The following is a 20,801-nucleotide window of genomic DNA, read 5'->3' as shown; positions in this document are numbered from 1 at the left end:
TAACAAACGTACCACACTATTGCAAGATGTTAGTAAAAGGGAAAATTGAGGGGCGGGGTGAGGGGTAGATGGGCATTCTTTGTACTTTCCGTGTATTTTTCAGTAAACCTAAAAGCTAAAAAAATCTACAATAATAAATCTATTTCATAATAATCTATTATAATAAATCTATTCTAAATAAAACAAAAAATAAACAGCGAGCCCCCTGAGCAGTGCGAAGCCTTGAACGGTTTTGGTGTTACCATCGCCTGATCATCTGCGCATGCGCCTGGTCCCGAGACTGGAGCCTGGGGCGCTCCCTCCTCTCTGCGTGCACCTAGCACCCTTGTAGCTACCGCTGTCGCTGTCGGAGCAAAGCATCCCGGAGGCCAGGATTGCTGAGGTGAGGGCGCCACCTGCTGGCCCTGCTCAAGTCTCCCCTAAAGGCAATGACCGTGGAGTCTTCTTCGGTGTTGTCCTTGGAGCTGGGAGCTCCACCGGAAACCCAGGGCCAACAGCGAGTCCCTTGCTGTGCCACTCATGCAAACCACCTACGTCATGTAGCGATGTCCAGGCTTGTCACCAGTAACGACACGGCAAAGGTCAGATCTTGTGACTTTATTACAGAAGAGTCCCAAAGTGCTGGAGTGCAGTCTAGGTCAGAGCTACCGGCCCAGAGCCGAAGCAGGTGGACACTTCTCGGAGCGGACAACTCGGAGGACCCAGTCCTGCTTCTGGGGTAGTAGAGAGGGAGCCGCACCGGGGCGCGGTCCGCACAGGTGGGAGCAGCGCGATTCCTGGCCACTTGCCGCGGACTTCTCGCTTTGGGCGCCAGCACAGGGGAGTCTTACAACGATGCCAAACACTTAACGGTGTGCCAGGAGTGTGCCAGGCGCTATTCTGAACATCTTACTGGGGTTAACTAATGTAATCCTCTTGAGGAACATAAGGAGGTAGGTACTATTATGGTTCTCCCCCACTGTGCAAACGAAACAGTGGAGGCACAGAGAGGCTAAATAACTTGCCCAAGGTCACACAGCCCAAGAAGGGTGGGACTGCGATGGGATCTCCGGACTCCATGCTGCGTGACCCACCTGTGAGGCTGCCTCTCTCTCTCCTTCCCTCATCTAGAAACGGGCCTATCAATTCCTCCCTGCCCTTCCAGTCGGCCTGGGGCTGGGGTAAGAGCCTCGAGGTGAACACGCTTCGTCAGTTCTACAGGTTGGGCGGGGGGCGCGAGACGTCTCCGGGCCCTGCCGCCACCAGACCCGTGTCCTCGAGCCGGGCCTAGGGCTGGAGCTCGTACTGCCCTTCGGTGGCCGTGTGGAAGTCCTCGAGCACCGACTGCAGGAACTCGAAGGTGGGCCGCTCCTCCGGCCGGCTCCGCCAGCACTCGGTGATGACACCGTGGTACAGCTGTGGCGGGCACGTGTCGGGGCGCGGCATGCGGTAGCCGCGCTCCAGGCAGCGGATGACCTCAGGGTTGCTCATTCCTGCGGAGGGGATGGAGAGCGAGGCTGAGGGCGGGGCCGAGGTGAGGCGCACAGACCGGCGTCCCCTCCCTGGCAGGTCACCTGGCTGTCTGGCTAGTGCCACCTCTAAACATCCCTCTATTCACTTTCCATCGCTTGGAGGACAGCTGGAGAGGAGGCTGTGGGGCCAGTCCTCGGGGTGGGGAACACTGCCTTGCTTAGCTGGGACTTCCCCACCGCGGCCCAAGCCCATCACTCACTGGGAAGGCGCTTCATGAAGGCGCACCAGCCCGCCCAGGGACACGGCTCTTCGGCAGGCGGCTAAGCTGCCCACGCCCTCCAGACATGGGACAGGGAGACTGGCAGATTTCACAGTCAGGAGAGGGCTTTGGGGAATCCACCCAAGGTGGAAGGCCAAGGGGGAGACGACCCACCCCCAACGGAGAACAAACCAATTCAGGGTAAACTTGAGTTCAGACCCTGACCTGTTCTTACTTCCAGAGTTCGGAGGCTCACTGACCTCTGCTGACCCAAGGGCATGCGGCCCCGTTGCCAGAAGCAACGTTGAGGAAGGAGGCGGAAACTCCGTCCCCAGAGTGACATGCGTGGGTCTCTGTTCCGACTGCGGGGACTCCATTCTGGCACGTGTGTGGGCAGCCCCAGGCACTAAGCATGGGATATCTGTCATCACAGCCATTTCAGGACAGCAGGGAGCCCACCTAGTCCCTACAGGATGAAGCCACCTACCTGGGTAGGGTACACGCCCGTAAGTGACGATTTCCATCAGGAGGATTCCAAATGACCACACGTCTGCTTTGATGGTGAACACCCCGAAATGGATGGCCTCTGGGGCAGTCCACTTGATGGGGAACTTGGCGCCTGTGAGAAAAGCCATGAACAGCTTTGTGAGGCCATGGCTGACTGTCCCTATGCACCTGCTCCCTCCCCTTGGCAGGGCTTGGACCACTGTATACAGTGGAGATGCTTCCAGAGAGCCACTAAGCCCCACTAGGACACGTGGCCAGGCACGTGCAGACACTACTGGGGCTCCATAGCGCAGAAGGACAACATGACACAAATGCCACCTCCATCACCCCGATTGGGTCATTGCCCAGTGGGCTTCAGAGGGCCACCAACATGTGTTTCCACCTGGGACAGAAGAGTCATTCTCCGCCTCATGTGTTTAACCACAGGAATCACGGCTTGGGCAAATCCCCTTAACTCGTCCCTGCCTCAGTTAATCCCTTCCTGCCGAATGGAAACGATGACGGATGACTCATGTCCCACCTAGGGTCCCAGTAAGGAGGGGATTCCAATCCTGCTGTCCCAGGAAGCCCTGTGGACAGCTGCAGCCCTGGCCAGCATTCAGAGTAAACTGCACAGCTCGGCACTGGATTTCCCCTTACCTCGCCTCGCTTTCTTGGTCTCTCCAGCCAGCTTGAAGCTTCCTCAGCTGACGAGCCCTATTGATCCTTCTCCTGTGCCAACTGATTAACATGCTCAGCTAATATTGCTTGCTTGCCAGCTTACTTGATCGATGTATTGGACCGTTTCAAGTCCCCTTGGGAAGAGAAGCCCCACCTCGGGTATACTAAGGAACTAAAGCAGAGTGCTCTGTGGGAACCCTAATTCAGCTATAAGCGTTTGCTGCTCATGCTTCAGAAAAGTGTTTTCCAAAGTGTATTCTGTGAAAAGCTAGTTCTGTGGGGCATTGACGGAAAAAGTATCTCAGGCTCCAATTCGTTTGGGAGCGACCAGGCGAAGCCCACGTCCGCCGCTCCTTTGCTGCAAGACTTCTCAGGGCCTTTCGTATGTTGGTGCGCATCAGGAATCTCTGAAGGAGGCCTGGATGGACCATGCAGCATCTCCAAACCTACTTGACCCCAGAACCGTTCCTCATAGTGCCCTGCAGAGCGCCTCTAGGGAAACGCTGATCTAGGTGGGTGTAAGGCCAGAACTGTGAAAACCACAAAGCTTCTCAGATCTCTTCACACAAGGCTCTGCTCTGTAGCAACGAGGAGAAGTCCAAGGGGGTTTAGGGAGGTGGGGAAAGTAAGGCCCAAGGTCTCCCTGTAGATGGGGGCTCTCCTCACCTTCTTGGACAGTGTATTCACTGTCAATGATGCGGGCCAGGCCAAAGTCAGCGATTTTGCAGCACAGGGACTCAGACACCAGGATGTTGGCTGCCCTCAGGTCGCGGTGGATTGAATTCATTTGCTCGATATACGCCATTCCTTCGGCAATCTGAGGGAACAGGTCACACAGTGAAAGACAGCAGAGGGACCTCCGTGCAAGGATGGAGCCCACCCAGCGTCCCCTGCACAGCCCCTGTCAGCAGAGGGAGGACCCTGTCTGGAAGGCCAGCCTTCATCCTCTCACAGCCTGGAAGGGGCAGGAACGCTTGGGAGTGTGTGTTTGGCTTGTTGGTAGGTGCATAGAGGGCGGTTCTGCTGCTGGGGAAGGAGCAGCTCCCTGAGTGGAGAGGGAAAATGGCTTCAACCACTCCTCCGTTAGACAAGCCAAGAACTCCAGCCGCCTAAAAGCCCAGCAAGGCATATCCGCTGGTGTCAGAGCCAGAGAGACCTGAACCCCCACCCACTTCTCTCTCCTTGCAAGTGTCTGCAGGGGAGGAAGATAGCAGAATGAAAGCAAGAGAAAATGAAGGTCTCTTAGGGGGCGGGGGAAGAGGACAGGGAAGGAAAGGGTCTCATCTCCTTGCCACACTGGACTCCCTGTTCCTGGAGCGGCGAGCCCTGGATTGGAGTCCTTGACCTCCACCCCTGGAAGGTTGCTTAAGCTCTCTGAAGGGTCACTGTCCTGACTAAGAATTGAGCGAAGGGGGCTCCAGGGTACGGAGTTGAGGTGAGCATTAGGTGGCCAAGGCCCTAACCCAGCACCGCCCGAGGCAGGCGCTCAGAGCATACGCAGAATCCCAGTGGCACCCAGGTAGTTTCTGTTTCTGTCCCCGATCGCCAGCTCTGGGCCAGGACTAGCTGCTTGAGTTGCTCTTGTGTCTTTTAGTGGAGGACACTCATTCGGGTTTTATCCACTGTGCTCCCAGTTGACGGATGAAGACACTGAGACTAGAATGCCGGTTTCCCTCCTCAGATCTGCTATCACCAGGAAGCCAGCACTGGAGTTTATCCCACTTCTCCCTATGTGTCTGTTTGCATTGGTTTATTCGTGAAGCCATTCACTTATTTATTCTTTTGCTAAATCATTCCATCAATATACATTTATTGGTATGGTTCTGGCCGGGGGGCTATGAAGCTGAATACCAAATGCCTGGTATCTAGACAGCATTTACTGGTACTCATCCTATTAACAAATATGTATTCAGCAGTACCAGAAATGATTTTTTTTTTAAAAAGGTTGAGAGGGACCCAGGTGTGCTTTCGAGGAGAAGACTATACGGCGCTCAATGCCAACAGAAACGCGTGCACCAAGTGCTCTGTGCCACTTTCCTGTCCAGGGAAACTTAATTTAATTTAATTTAACTTAGGTCTTGAACACCGATCAGGAGTTTGCCAGATGAGTTTGCCACTGATCAGGAGAATGCCAGGGTTCTGCCCAGGCATTCTGAGCAGAGGGGGAGCCTGAGCTCACAGGTGTGACAGCACTTTTGGGACCTTGGTGACTCTGCCAAGTAGGGCACGTGGGTGGTGGTTGTAGGGGAGGTTTGCATTACATCCTGCAAAGCAAGAAAAGGAGTGCCCAGAAGGGTAGTGTGTGTGTGCACGCATGCATGGTGAGGCGCTAGCATGATGAGAATGTGGTTAGAAGCCGTTTACCTGGAAGGTTCTGATTTTCTGGTTTCCTAACCCTTAGATTCTTGGCCACATCTAGGTCTAAATGCAGGTGGCTTTTCATATCCTTTGTCCCTTAGTGATCCAAGATTTCTCCAGGGATTGAGAAAGAGACAGAGAGAGAAAAGGAAAAGAAAGAAAGTAAAAGGGGTGGACAGGTTTATCACTGTGGTTTGAAACTGGTTAGCAGCGTGAATTTTCCGAGACCACTCACCAGCCTGCTCAAACCCATCTGTGCTTACCTCAGTGGAAAAAGGGCATCGTGACATCAGTTCCTGAACTGATACTAACAGCAGATAATACCAGATAAGGTGGAGATGGGGCGGTGTGGGGTGAGGGGGAGGTTTCCTTTCTGTAGCCGGATGTGTGTGTGTGTGTGTGTGTGTGTGTGTCTCACAGGCTGACCACAGACCAGAACTTTTCTGCTGAGGGTCCCAGTTTTAACAGACACACACACTCAGGGCCACCAGATGTGTTTTCCTGCCAGTTAGAACCCTCAGCTAACTGAGGAATCCTCGGGGAGGAAAGATGCCTCCTCTCCATTTTACTCTTCACTTCATGAAGTCTGGATTGTGATTCACCTGCTGTAGAAGGCATTTCTGGGCACCATCAGAGGAAGAAGTGAGGTAACAGCAAAACATCTGCTTACAGTGTTAAATGGGATTCATGTGAACGGATGGGCTTCCCACACCATCCATTCTCCCTCTCTAGTAATAGGACTCACCTCATCCCATCCTGGCTGCCCAGAGTAGAGACTACATTTCCCAAGCTCCCTTGCAGCCTAGGTGTGGCCAGGTGACATGGTTGGTGGGAAAGAGGAGGGTGTTAAAGCAAGTCTAGTAGGTGACTTCAGGGACACGTCTCTACAGGGAACATGGTGGGCTTTCTTCCCCCTTACTTCGTCCTGCCTGCCGAGGAGAGGACAAGATGATGAAGTGTGAACAGCCGTCTTGGACAATAAGATGACATATGCTAAGTACCCAGCAGGTGGAAGAATCGTGTGGCTTTGAGGGGCGGACCCACCTACCTGCCCCAGACTGCCCACCTCTGGATGTTTATGCATGTAAACCATTATTGCTTTGGGTTTTCTGTCCTTCACAGCCCAACTTAAATTTAATGGATACAACCTCTAAATAGCTGACTTTGTTAAGCCATAGGGCACAGAGGAGAGGGCCTTGGGTCCTGGGTCCTTTTGGGCATCACGACTCTCGGGGCCGCTGCCCTCGGTAGCTCACAAACCTGGGCTGACATGTCGATCAGTCTCGGGAGGGACAGTCGGCTACCTTCATCTGTCTTCAGGAAATCCAGTAAGCATCCTACGGAAAGAGATGTGGCATCTGCCCTTCTGCAAAATGATCCAAACCTGGCTGTGCCAGCCTCTCCCAAGCGCGGAACGCTCCCTACCTGGTGTCAGGAAGTACGGGGCGCCCTGTCAGATCTCTAGTACGTCAAAAGAAACCCACCCATCGCTGCAGAGTGCTTTCTGCTTTACAGAAATTCTTCCCACAGTCCTCATAACACCCCAGGGGGCAGCGAATGTATTCCCAGCTGCTCAGAGGAGGTTGGGTTTCATCCAGGTTCGGGATCACCCAGCCAGGGAACCAGGCACGGAACCTGCTCTTTGACTGTAAGTTCAGTGCTTCCTCCTCACGTGACTTTCCAAAGTGTCTCCTTGCCCCCTTCATCCTTTGTTGGTAGAGATTCTGCCTCCGAGGACCAAGGGGGCAAGAAGATGCGAATGGAGAGACCTGTCCCTGGGGTTTGGTGCAGGAGACCAATGCAGCTCCTCTTTGGCATCTAAGAGCTGGGAGGGATGGTCACCTGAGGTGGGGCTGAGAGGTGAGCAGGGGAGCCATCGTACTCCCAGCTCAGTGTGGGGTCCCCTTCACGACGATTTCTAAGGAACTGTGTTATCATGGCACCTTAGTATCCTATAGGAAGCAATGGGCAATCAGGATCACAGGAAGGGTGGGAAGGAGGTCACAGGCTGAGGCCCGACCCCTGGCCCACTGACCTATGAAACCTTGACCCCACCATGGACCTCAATGGCCAGCTGGACCAATTTCTCTTTTCATCCATGTCAAACGCTCATATGGTTGTCAAAGGTCTCACGCCTAGTAAGTGGTAGAACTGGGACCAGAACCCATGTCTGGATGCCCGGCTCGCTACTCTTGTGATGCTGTGTCCTCCCGAGTGGGCATCAAACAGTGCTGGGCACAGAAGATGCCCTCCAAAAGTGTGGGTTGAAGTGCTCCTGAATGGAGGACACAGCTCTGTAAGAACCACTGATCCATCTTGTTTCTGATCATCTGCCCTCCTGCTCCCCAGGCACACGGAACAGAGTGGACATTGGCTAATTACTCCGGCCCGTGGCCGAGTGATCCCCCATGGAGATCCCCTCGCCGGCAGACCCACTGTGGCACACCAGCCTCACCCCTGTCCGCCCCTCCCCACCCCTGTCTGAGGGATGCAGCCCCACACAGGGCACCACCTCTGGCCATGTACTCGGTCACGATGTAAATGGGTTCCTTGGTGACCACGGCGTAGAGACGAACCAGCCTCTCATGCTGGAGAGTTTTCATCAGGTTGGCCTCACCCAGGAAGGCCTCCGGAGACATGGTCCCCTCCTTTAGAGTCTTGATGGCCACTTTCACGGTGTTTTGGTAATAACCTGAGAGCGGGTAGGGGAGAGAATAAAGAAGCCATTCAGAAGACCCAGAGGTTGTGGAAGGCGATCCCTTAACCAAAATGTACATAAGCTTCCAGGATCCCTCCTCATTCTACAGGTGCAGGACTGAGGCCAGAGCTGTCCCCCTAGGAAGAAGCCCTGGGCTAGAATGTACAGCTTCGAAGGGTGAGCTGGCTTATTTGACAGAATGCCAGCCTGTCTCAGCCTCTCGAGCTCAACTGGAACCTCAGGCAGTTAACCTCAAGAACTTACCCTGCCTGGGAGGGGACCGTTTTACCTTTGCCCCGAGGGATAAAATAAAACACGGTCTTTTATAGTCTGATAGTGCCCATGGTGAACAGGGGAGTGATCATCAACTATACACACAGGAACCTGAAAGTTAAGTGACTTGGCCAGAGTCACACAGCCACAAGCAGTGGCTTGGTCTATTATCAGACCCCTGGAGCTCCTGGTTCACTGCTTACTATGTTTAACAGGTCATTTCTGTCTGGCAAACCAAAGCTAAGAGGAGATAGCCTTATGTTCAAGTTCACACACCTGTCAATTGCAAGCTAGCCCTGGGCAGTGAAGAGTGAGTGAGGGAACCAACCAAGGTTTGGGGAGAGCTGGATTCTATTCCTGCTGCACCACCACAGTGTCCTGAGGGCAAGTGACTTCAATGTCCTAGCCTGCCGTTCATTATCTCATCTGTAAAATGGGTATCATGGCCTCTGTCCCTCTCCCGAACAAATATTTTGGGGAAGCATGATGAACTGTGCGTATCTGGGGCCTTCTGTGCTTCGGGACACAGGGCAGGGAGAGAGAGGCTTCTGGCTGCCACATACTCACCCATCCAGACTTCACCAAATTGCCCAGACCCGAGTTTCCTGACCAGCTTGAGAGACTGCCGGGGGATTTCCCATTCATCTTGGACCCACAGGTCTTGGGAAGCCAGGCTGACACAGGGTTGGGTGAGCCTCTGGCATAAACCATCCCCTTTCTCTGCATGAGGGAAGAAGAGATGGGGCTGGAGGTTACCAGAGCAGCCAGATCACATGTCTCCCTTGGGGACCATGTCCTTCCCAGCTGTGTCCCCCTCTCATTTTTGCCAACTATACTCCCATTTCCAAGTACACATGTGCACGGGCACACACATACTACACACACACTCAGCTATTTGCATTCATTTTGTATAAAGTGAGGCATGCTATCATTAACCTGCTCTCTCTAAGATTGAAAATACTTGTTATTCTGCAAGTGGTCACATGCTGAGCCAGTAGAGGGAATTAAGGACATAGACTTTGAGTCATTATGTTGACATTTGTCCAGCCTTGGGATAATCCACCCACCCCCACCCCCAAGATGGCACCAGTGAGTCACATGATCATGAGATCTTAGTGATAGGTACAAGGGGTCCTCTGCTCCCCACCCTCACCACATCCTCTCTTCTTACGAGAATAATGTTGCACCAAAGCCTGGAGAGTGGGGAAGGTGATGCGGGGGGAGATGTAATAGCCCCCTTCATCCAGGGAGCGGATCTTGTAGTGTTTGATCACCTCCCCCTGGGTGGTCACATCCTTCACAGTCAAAGAAAAGGCACCTAGACGGGTAATAGAGATACACGCATGAGAAGTAAGGCATACAAAGGGAAAATCAGGATTGGGATTTGGGCTTCATGTCACTGCCACTGGAAATTCTGCTTTCCATTTTGACCCCTTCCACCATAATCTCAACCCTCAATCTCAACCCTCCAAAAAACCTTTACTATCATCTCCACCCAACTCTGACCTTGATATTCCTCCCCCAATTTCCTAAAATTCAGTCATGGGATCACAGAACTCTGGAGCAGACAGGATATTCTCCCAGCAAACATGATGTCCCTCACATGGGCCCCTAGTCATTCGGGGACATTTTGCCATGGACTACTGAGAAATGTAGAGTTATTGGAGGGACTAGGGGGTTGATTCATTGATTCATTTGTTCATTCATTCTAGCTGAAAAGGCTGCAATAACAAATCCCAACCTTGAAGCACTCATGTTTGTGGAGGAGAACATAAGTAGCTATTCACTGGAGTTCTGTTCAAATTTATACACACACCTATGCATTTTATCATGTACAAGGGGTAGCAGGTACTAAAAGTTAAGAACAATTTAGGAAGCAAGAGTTTCCAATGGAGAAACTTCCTTTCACAAACTTGGTGTTTTTATAAAATGCCTCTGTCCAGCTCTCCGGGTACCACACCTGCCACTCTTATGCAGAAGATGAGGAAACTGAGGCCAAGAAGGGGAATGCTGCTTGCTCCTGGTCACTCTGCTGGTTAGCAGCAGGCTTCAGGGCTCCCGATCCTCCCTGAGGATGTGTTTACCGCAAGCAATACCACTCTTCCCCGCCAGGTGTCAGGCTCGGACACCTCTTTTTCTGGTGTGGACCCTTGATTTTTCACTGTGCTGTTTGTTTCCATCTCAAACCCCCTTTCCCTCTCATCTCCCTTAGGTATCACACCTCTCATCACCTACTTGCAAAAGGATGCAAGATATGTGCACACCTTGCCGCTGCTAAGCCCATTCTTTGCCCATGACACCAGCCCCAGCCCGAGTGCTGCAAACGGTCTCCCCCATGCCCCTTGGTAAGTGCAACTGTGCCCCAGTATCTAAGAAACCAGAGAGTGGCTTTAGTAAGTTCATTTATCCTCGCGTCACCCTAGCAAGGAAAAGGGTCTTTCTCCTCATTTTTTCAGCTGCACCCTGCGTAGGCTGCATCATAAGTAGCCAAGGAGACCCTGCTTTCATCCACATAGGCCTGCTCTCCAAGCTCGTGATTTGGGGCCTCCCTCTTGCCCCGGTTCATCCAACAGCCTGCCCCTGGTATCTTTTGACAGCTCAGTGTTCTTCTTAAAGGGGACCTCCAGATCCAATCAGCTTCCGGTTCAGGCTTCTTAGAGATTGAGATTTCTTTTTTTTTTTTTTTAAGTTTATTTATTGAGAGAGAGAAAGAGAGAGTGTGTGTGGGCCCTGCGTGTGGAGGAGGGGCAGGGAGAGAAGGAGAGAGAGACTCCCAAGCAGGCTCCATGCTTTGTGCAGAGCCAGACACGGGGCTCGATCTCACGACCATGAGATCATGACCTGAGCCAAAATAAGGAATTGGATGCTCAACTGACTGAGCCACCCAGGTGCCCCCAGAGATTGAGATTTCTTAACACTGGCAGAACTGCCTGCCTTCAGACAGGGAAACTAGTTGGTCCTCATACAGATATGAATAAACTGACGCTTGAGAGGTTAAGGGATGTCCTGGAGGCCACAAGAGGCTAGAATTCACTTCCCTTGCTTCTGAGGGCAGCATTCCTTCCCTGTCTGGCATCCCCTGGCTGTGGCTTTCAGATGCACTTGTTTTGGAGTTCTGAGAAGTATGTGTGCACATGTGTGTGTGTGTATGTGTGTGTGTATGTGTGTGGGGGTGGTGATGCTGGGACGGTCCTCAGCTCCAGCTCTATCTGGCCAATTTCCAGCTTAGACTAGTGTGGACAAGGACAGGAGGGGATACCTCTACCTTTGGAGAACCCCCTCCTCCGTACTGAGGTCATGAGTCCCTTTCTCTCCACTGGGCACCTTAGCAATAGGAAATGATTAAAACATCATTTCCAGGGTGAAATGACACGATTCTGGAACTTGCTTCAACATAATAGGGATGGGTGGGGATATACATGAGGTAAGATTGGCTGAGTGATCATTTGTTGAAACTGAGTGTTGGGTACCAAGGGTTCCATTATACTATTCTCTCTGCTCCTGTATATGTTCGAAATATTCTACAACCACAAAACATTATGTCATCTCCAGTGATTTCCATATTGTTTCTTGGTCATACGTGCTTTGCTGTTAAAATGGAATAGTGGCAATATCCTAATGTGTGTGTATGTGTGTGTGTGTGTGTGTGTGTGTGTGTGTGTATAATTTAATGCATCCATTGGTGCATTTCCAGAAATTCTGCACAGAGCACCCAACTTACCAATGCACCCCTCCTCCTCCTCAATGTGACCCTGACTCCCTTTTTTTTTTAAAGTTTGTTTATTTATTTTGAGAGAGAGAGAGAGAGAGGGGGAGATAGAATCCCAAGCAGGCTCCACACCATCAGCGTGGAGTCAGATGTGGGGCTCAAACTCACAGAAGCATGAGATCATGACCTGAGCTGAAACCAAGAGTCGGACACTTAACAGACTGAGCCCCCCAGGCACCCCAGCCCTGACCTTTTGAAGGGCTGGGAGGCCTAGGGATCGCCCCTGAGCCTTACAGGGTGTAATGAGCATCTCTCTTTGTCCAGCTTTTGCGGCTCTGGTGCTTTCACTCGCCGCAGTTCTCAAGCCATGAATGGAGCTGAGGGTTGAGTCTGGGGTGGGGATGGGGGGTGGAGGGGCTCCTACTACCCAAACCTGTCTATTCTCTTTGCCCAACCACAGGGTATCCACTAACAATCCAGCCATCCTCTCTCGCCTTCCTCCTCTGATGTCACTGTCACCACCTCCTTTCTCTCTAGTTAAAAATTGGCCACGAGGATGTAATAGGTCCTTATGTGCCGTATCCTGATAAACAAATGATTACTTTACACATCTTGGGAAATTCCCTTCCATCACCCCAGGTTAGGCCAGCTTGACACATTTTAGAGCCGTTTTTTTCTTTTCTTTTTTTTTTTTTAACGTTTATTTATTTTTGAGACAGAGACAGAGCATGAACGGGGGAGGGGCAGAGAGAGAGGGAGACAGAATCGGAAGCAGGCTCCAGGCTCTGAGCCATCAGCCCAGACCCCGATGCGGGGCTCGAACTCACGGACCGCGAGATCGTGACCTGAGCTGAAGTCGGACGCTTAACCGACCAAGCCACACAGGCGCCCCCGTTTTTTCTTTTTAAAATTTTTAAATGTTTACTCATTTTTGGGAAAGAGACACAGAGGGAGGAAGAGAGAGAGAGGATGTGGGGGAAGGTCAGAGAGACAATCCGAAGTGGGGTTTTCCAGTGACAGCAGAGCCCAATGTGGGGCTCAAAGTCACAAACCATGAGATCATGACCTGAGCCAAAGTCGGATGCTAAATTGACTGAGCCACTCAGGCGCCCCACATTTTAGAGTTTTTGAAGCCTCTTAGATGAGTTGGGATCTGAGCCTTGTTCACTGTAGGCCTCATGTGAGTCACTTCCTCCCTCAGGGACTCATTTTCCTCATCTTCCAAATGGGGGTATTGGCTCAGCATCCCGAAGATGGCAGACATGTACCAAGAAGCATATATATATATTAAGGTTCAGAGCAACATGTTCACAACAGCCCCAAAGTGGAAACAACACATGTCTACCAACATTAGAAAGGAGAAATAGCTTATGGAATATTAACATGCTGGATTCTGGATAGCAGTGAAAGTGAACAGACTACTGCCATACTCAACAACATGAGTGGACCTGTTATGGGCTAAATTGTGACCCCCCCCATCCACCCCCCACCCCCGAATTCTTATGTTGAAGTCCTAACCTCCAGTACTCAGAATGTGACTATATTTGGAGATGGGATCTTTAAAGGGGTGACTATGAGGCCATTGGGGGATTCTAATCCAATATGACCGGTGTCCTTATAAGAAGAAGAGATTAGGACACAGACTGAGGAAAGACCAGGTGAGGACACAGGGACAAGAGGACCATCTACAAGCCAAGGAGGGAGGCCTCAGAAGAAATTAGTCCTGCTGACATCTTGATCCTGGACCTCTGGCCTCCAGCACTGTGAGACAGTACATTTATGTTGTTTAAGCCTCCCAGCCTCTGGTACTTTGTTATAGCAGCCTGGCAAATTAATAACGAATCTCACGATGCCAAGTGCAAGGAACAAGACACACACACACAAAAATAGTACTATTCCACTCTCATAAAGTTGAAGAACAGACGAAACATGGATGGTAAAACTGTAAGGAAAACCAAGGAAGGATTTCCCCAAAGGTTGAGATAGCAGTGACCTCTCTGGGGGGGCGGGGGGCGGGTTGTTGAATACAGAAGGGGCACAAGTGGAGCAGTGAGAGGGGCTATGGATGTCTGGAATGTTCTCTCTCTTGTGGTTGCACAGGCATTTACTTATTACGACTCTATATGTATAATTATGGACTCATCTATGATTTATGCAATTTTTATATGTTCTATATTTTATAACAAAAGGAGCTTTAAGATGGAAAGAAGGAGAGAAAATTAAATGAAAGACAACGAGAAAGCCCAGTGGCCTGCGGATGGTGGCAGAATTGTGTCTCTCAGTCAGCGGGTTTGAATCCACGAGTGCTCCCAGTTCTCCACAACGGCCACCCCCTTCCTTCATTTCCAGCCACAGGCCATTCTGCAAACTTATGTTATCTTCCAAGCTCCTGGAAGTGTCTGAGGTCACAGCCTTTGGCTGAGATTATCTCTAAGGAGTCTCAGCTCTCAAATCCTTTGATTCCAAATGTGGCTCTGGGTTGTGCCCCTTCTTCAGACCCCACCAGCCTCAGCACCCCCGCTGAGCCAAAGATGGTGCGCAGTGGCCCTGGGTGGGGGCAGCTCTCCAACTGCACCTCCTACCTGCACCCTGTACATTTCCAGCCTGGCCAAGGGACACCTGTTGGCACTGAAGCCTCACACTCAACTACTAGGCACTAGATGGGCTGTCCAGGCGGGGCCTGAACTGGAAGGGAGACCAGAGGCCTGGAAGCCGCTGGGCTCTCCTGGCTGGTGTCTCCCTCCCATCCTTCCCTCCCAGACATAGCCTCAGGTCGGGGTTCCCGGGGACCGCACAAGAAGGACATGCTGGGCGCCATGCTTACCTTTGTTGGTTTCACTCTCTCTGATAAGAAAGGAGCCCGCCTTATTGATTGGAGCCAGAAGCTGCCTCTCAGCATCTTTCCGGCTAATTGATCTAAAGAACCACCTGAAAAAGGAAGGCAGACAAACCTCAGAGGCTGGTCATGCTCCGCAGAATATTCTTTTCCAAACCTCCCTCCTAAGCCATATGCCTCACCCCGAGAAATAAAATAGTGTCTTCCTGTTTTCGACTTAACCATGAACTAACAACACTCCTCACATCTTGATTCATGAAATGCCCCTTGGTCCCTGTGCCTCTCTTTTCTTCTCATTTCCCATCAGGGGATGGACTTACTATTTTCTTGAAATGAGAACATTTTGGGGGGTGCCTTTTGTTAATTCTATTCTGGGAAAATGCACCCAACCACCATCCCTCAAAGGACACCCTGAGGTACCTGGGTGGCTCAGTCAGTTGAGCGTCCGACTTCGGCTCAGGTCATGATTTCACAGCTTGTGGGTTCGAGCCCCGCATCAGGCTCTGTGCTGATAGTTCAGAGCCTGGAGTCTGCTTCAGATTCTGTGTCTCCCTCTCTCTCTGCCCCGCCCCCATTTGCTTTCTGTTTCTCTCTCGCTTAAAAATAAATAAACATTTAAAACGTTTTTTCTAAAAAGCACACCCTCCTCAAGGTCAAGTCTCTGAATTTAGACAAAGTGCTGAGACTCTCAGAGCACAGATTCCTGCCTTGTTCCTCTCAAGCCTGGACCAGTCAATGTGGAAGCAAGTGCCCATGGTCCCACATCTTTACTGCTTTCTCAGTCCTTGGGCAGAGTCAGGCTCTGGGTACTGTTTGCTCAGTGCGTACTGTGTGAGGGAATGAATGACTGAGGCCCTGACTGGCTGAGGTAGACCTTCCTGGTGTCGTGTGGAAGTAGGTTATGAGGACGTTGGGGAGTGCTGCCCTCTGTAACCCAATTCTGAATGAGGTCACCACTCTGTGAGCCCCCCTGAAGTCTGAGCTCCTGAGTCCTGCCCACTGGAGGCTTTGGAGGAGAAGTGCTGATCGCTGTGCCTTGATGTTAGCTTTGCGAGGCCATGGGCCAGGAAAGGGGCCAGGAAAGGCCCCATTTCACAGATGGGAAGAGTGTGCTGAGCACGGAGGGGTGGCTTCCTGAGCACCAGACACCAGACAGCACCAGACACTCAAGATGACCTGAGGGTCATCTTGAATGGTGGACAAGTCTTCCCCAACAATCCCAATTCCCTTTCCCTTTCCTGTCTCCTCCATGCTGGGCTCACAGAGGCTCTCTTTTCACCCCTTTTGGCCCCCTTCATGCCCAGCAACCCCCAGAGCAGCAGCAGCAGCAGCAGCAAGCAAGCCTCTGCTTTTGAAGGGCCTTCCGATGGTCCACCTACTTTTCCACCTCCAGGGTCTCTACTCGGGCCACAAAGTTGCTGGGCACGTAGCCTTCTCTTCCTGTGATGAGAGACCTGGCCAACCACCAGTCTCCAACTCTATGGAGGAGGAGGAAAAACAAAAATGAGATCGTGGTTCCTGTGGGCCTCTCCTAGGGGGCAGCCCCCAGCCCTCCCCCCCCCCCAGCAGGATCTCATCCCAGAGGCAGAGGATTCAGAGGGCTGGTGAGAGGGAATCTGGGCAAGATGCTCAGGGAGAGGGTGCTAACTTGCCGAGCATCGGGCCAGCCCAGGGAGGAAGGAGATGGTGTGGCTTGTCCACACGTCCTGGCCACCCCAGAGGGCCCCTGTCTTCCCTGAGTAGGCTTCCTCTGGATTAATGGGACAGAGGAAGAATTTAGTGAGTGAGTTGGGACTGGACGGGAAAGCCAAAAGCAGGAGGAGAGCTGTTCAGAAGAGGAGCCGGGCTCCCCGCAGCGTAGACCCAGAAGGCCCGGGTTTTCGTGCTTTTGGTTGAAGGCCATTGCAGAACTTCAAGAACAAAAGCAGACCCCCAGGGCTCCACAGGACAAGCCAGATGTTTGAGAGAGAACCGGCTTTGGAGGAGTTTCTGAGAAGGAAGCCTGGAAACAAAGCTGATTTCACGAGTGGAATCCTGTGTGAGATCTTGTCCAGCAAGGGAGACACACAAAGCTGTGGTGGAGCAGCTAGGCAAGCACTGTCAGAGGGCTGCATGGAGGAGGTGATGTTAGCAGTGGGTTTTGAAGGAAGAGTAGGCTTTTGGCAGTGGAGCAGGGGATAGAGAATGGAAACCACCACATGAGGCAGACTTTGGAATGGTAGCTAGAGGAAGACGATTGGGTCAAGTTAAAAAAAAAAAGTGGGTGACTGGGCTGGGGCAGGGCAATGGAGAAGATCTTCTGGACGCAGCCATGGAGGGTGTGGGTGTGGGTGGGGAGGTGGACGGTGGAGTGGGAGTCCTGCCATGACAGGGAGCCACCGAGGCCTCTGACCACAGGACAGCTTTCCAGAAACTTACTCCTTTAATATCTGTAGCTTCTCCCCTTTCAGCATTTGCAGGTCCCTGTCATTCACTGAGGTGTAGTCATACTGGGCCACCACGAAATGCTCCTCTAGAGTGAACAAGGAAGAGATGGGCACCACCCCCCCCCCCGGGCCCACCAGGTAAGTCGGTGCGATGGGCCATCTCTGGCTGCTAAGGGGTCAGGATGAGGCAGGGACATAGGGGAGGCTGTGGTGAGCTTTCTTGCTCACTGGTGCAGCACAGGCAATTCCTGTCTGGCAGATTGACCTCCTGACCTTGCTGCTGGGAACAAGGAAAGGGCTGCCCCTCAGAGCCCATCCTGGCTTCTCTTCTGCTCTCCACATAGGAGCCTTAAGGCCTGGACAGGGTACGGTCTAAGGGAAAGGACAACCCAAAGATCTAGGGAGATTGGCCACATGGGTCTGATGGCTGCAGTCCCAAGTCTGGAAACGAGTGTTGGCTGATTCCTTATTGCCTCAGAGAACATGAGCATCCCTACTCTTCCTCTTCCCCACCTGCCCCTTCCCACCTCTTTTCCAAAGAGGGTAGTGGTCTTGGAACATGGCCACTGTAACCTTGACCTGTAACCATGCCCAACACCCTGTCCCAGTGCTCTTGGCAGGCAGTTTCTCTGACTTGCCAGTGGTTCCTGGAATGGACGTTCAAATGACCACTGCTAGTGAGGAGGGCTTTTCTGCAAAGCTCCAGGGAGCCAAGACCCGCCTGGAAAAGGTCAGCTGGAGACTACCTCGTTTACCTGGGAGAAGATCACCCAGCTTTGTCACCAATGTGTGGTGGTGTGACATTGGGCTCATCACCTCCCCATGGTGGGAAGAGGCAGTTAGAATAGATGACAGTGGCCTCCTCCAGTCCTGAGATTCAAGTTATTGCACCAAAGGCAGTTCATTTATTTTTCGCCCCCTGGGCTTCCTTACTGGAGATATGAAGCTCCCGGCAGGAAGTGAAGGGTAAACCCTGGTAATTAATGGTGAATCATGGTAATTAATCATGATCCCCAGTAGGATAGGATGAGGAACACCAGGTAGGAGAACTAATCTCTGTTCAGCATTTTGCTCATGAGTTTGACAGACTCTGAGCTCTTTCAGGGGAGGAGACACGTCTTACTCAGTTCTACAGTTTCCCCAGGACTCGAACCCGGCCAGTCTCTGGCTACTATTTGCTCAGTGCGTGCTGTGTGAGGGAATGAGTGACTGAGGCCCTGACAGAGCTCTTGGTGCCGTGTGGAAGTGGGTTATAAGTGCCTGTAAGCTGATTCTGAATGAAGCTACATCCTGTGAGTGCTCCCAAGGTCCAGAGCCCTGACCCAGGAAGGCCAACGTCACTCATTATGGGACCCCCAACTGTCCTATCCATCAGAGTGGAAGTAGAGACTGGGGGTGAAGGAGGATGGTGTGAGTGGTCAGAAGGTCAGCAGTGGCCTTGAATAGTGGGGAAGAAGTGGGAAAAAAGATGGTGATGGGACACCTGGGTGGCTCAGTTGGCTGAGCGTCCGACTTTGGCTCAGGTCATGATCTTGAGGTCTGTGAGTTCGAGCCCCGCGTCGGGCTCTGTGCCGACAGCTCATAGCCTGGAGTCTGCTTCAGATTCTGTGTCTCCCTCTCTCTCTGCCTCTATCATCTATCATCTATCTATCTATCTATCATCTATCTATCTATCTATCTATCATCTATCTATCTATCATCTATCTATCTATCTATCCATCTATCTCTATCTCTCGGAGGGAAAAAAAAAGATGCTGCTTCCATTCACGGAATAGACTGAGGGCAGGAGGGAAGACGCAGACCAATTATAGGCCCTCGCCCTTTGAGGTTAGGAGTTAGAATCTTTGAAAATTTAGGTTTGTTTTTATGCCATTTGTATTTACTGTAATGCTTTTTCTTTTTGTCCCATTTATAGTCTGTGAAGTCCTTTTTTAAAGAAAACCCACCCAGGGTCAGATACAGGAACTGGTGCTTGGTTTCTGGAGAGGCCCCTATGGGCAGGTGAAGACTGGGGCAGAGCTGTGCCCAGCTCAGCACCCCCACCCCCAGCCTTCTTTCTGACCCTAGAAGGCCCACCCAGTCCTTTCCAGGAAGTGGCCCCCTACTGGGCCCCTGTGCTGACTGCTCATGGTCGGGAGGGGAAGATGGCTTGTGGAGCCTCAGCTTCCAAAGCAGCCCCTTCTAACCTTGGTCTGGGTGCATGTCCGGAGGTGAAGGAGCCAGGTGGTTAAACAGGACCTGGAGTAGAGACACAGGAACGCTGCATTAGTTCAGCCCCTGAGGCCTGGGCAGGCCTGGTGTGGCAGGAAGGCTGCTGGTTCCGGCAGCTGGGTGGTCTTAGGGGTGCTGCTGTCAGCAGGAGGTTGCACAGGTAAATCGTACACACGGTGCCACCACTCTCAAGTACCACTGCCATCTCACACAGTCCCTGGACCGTACACAGGGTTAGAGGAGGAGGGTGTGGGGGCGCCAGCTTATTCATGTTATGATTCACTCCGTCTCTCTCTGCCCTTCCCCTGCTCGTTCTCCCTCTCTTGCTCTCAAAATAAATAAATAAACATTTAAACAAGAAAGAAAACACAAACACATAATATAAATAACACTGAGAAAAAGGGTCTGGCAGCAGGAGCTCTGGAGTGCGAACTCTGGGTATCGTTGGTGAGTGGGATAATGAGTTATTTACAATTTTTCTCCATAATTAGTATATATTATGTGACTTTTTAAAGTCAAAAACAGTCCAGGTTCTATTACTTATTAGCGTAAGTAATATGCTAATATTACTCTATGTAATCTGAGTTTACCCCGCCATCATTCATTCATTCAACAAACATTTCATTGTTCCGTGCCAAGCCCTGGACTACGTTGGGACACAGATAAAATGCCTAGTGGTCTAAGAAATGAGATTAGCAATCCCCACTCCTCATCAGGTCACTGTTGGAGTAAAGTGATGACCAGCTGAATGTGCTCCTGGAGGCAGAGAGCAAGAAAGCAGGTTCCAGGCATGACTCACCGCTGCCCAAACCAAAACTCACCACCTAGTAAGGGGCTAGGTGGGGGAGGGGGGTGTCACAAACAATCATCTAAAAATGCACTTTTGGAATGCAGTAGCCTCCGTGCAAGGGTGCTAAACGCTTTGTAAATAAGACAGAACTGCATCACCAGCTCCAGGAAGGGGACAATGACCTCCAGGAGCTTCTGGGTAGGAATGGAGCAGCAGATGTTGCTAAACGCCCCAGACCCTTTCCCACCACACCCTCCTCTCAAGCTGACCTTTTTGATTTCTTTTTCTCTTCAAGGCTCCCCTTGCGAAATGAAAACTGGGTAAGAATTATTGGAAACTAACCCGATGCCGTGTAAAGGTAATATATAATGGGATTGCACAGTTGTATAATACATCATGTACTGTTGCATCCCTGTCAGAAAGGCACTTTCATTATACCCATTTTACAGATGCAGAAACTGAGGCATGGGGGAGTTAAGTAACCTGCTTCAAAGTACACAGCAAATCCATGTAAACACTGGCAATCTGGCTGCTAAATGTTCCACTATCCTGCCACACCAACATGAGGTGGGTGCCACGTTTTGGTGGCAGTGACAGGGGGCCGATTTGTCAGAGCCCTGAA

The 20,801-nt window shown here is 51.6% G+C and overlaps 1 protein-coding gene across 3 annotated transcripts in view; it reads right to left on the bottom strand.

Annotated features, from left to right (window-relative positions):
• Positions 1 to 296: 296 nt before the first annotated feature.
• Positions 297 to 20,801, bottom strand: part of BLK (BLK proto-oncogene, Src family tyrosine kinase) — a 79,652-nt gene continuing 59,147 nt past the window's right edge. For all 3 annotated transcript variants that reach the window (XM_007097135.3, XM_042983581.1, XM_042983580.1), the window contains exons 3-13: positions 19,365 to 19,416; positions 17,171 to 17,264; positions 16,132 to 16,230; positions 14,741 to 14,844; positions 9,379 to 9,525; positions 8,775 to 8,927; positions 7,749 to 7,928; positions 6,497 to 6,573; positions 3,545 to 3,695; positions 2,199 to 2,330; positions 297 to 1,472 (exon numbers count right to left, since the gene is read on the bottom strand). In XM_007097135.3, coding sequence (XP_007097197.1) covers positions 1,267 to 1,472; positions 2,199 to 2,330; positions 3,545 to 3,695; positions 6,497 to 6,573; positions 7,749 to 7,928; positions 8,775 to 8,927; positions 9,379 to 9,525; positions 14,741 to 14,844; positions 16,132 to 16,230; positions 17,171 to 17,264; positions 19,365 to 19,416 — 1,395 coding nt within the window. In that variant the 3' untranslated portion in view covers positions 297 to 1,266. The remainder of the gene's footprint in view (positions 1,473 to 2,198; positions 2,331 to 3,544; positions 3,696 to 6,496; positions 6,574 to 7,748; positions 7,929 to 8,774; positions 8,928 to 9,378; positions 9,526 to 14,740; positions 14,845 to 16,131; positions 16,231 to 17,170; positions 17,265 to 19,364; positions 19,417 to 20,801) is intronic.

The sequence above is a fragment of the Panthera tigris genome, chromosome B1, assembly GCF_018350195.1.
Source record: "Panthera tigris isolate Pti1 chromosome B1, P.tigris_Pti1_mat1.1, whole genome shotgun sequence".
Classification (NCBI taxonomy): domain Eukaryota; kingdom Metazoa; phylum Chordata; class Mammalia; order Carnivora; family Felidae; genus Panthera; species Panthera tigris.
The sequence above is the reverse complement of the archived record's forward strand: the minus strand, read 5'-3'. Positions and strand labels throughout refer to the sequence as shown.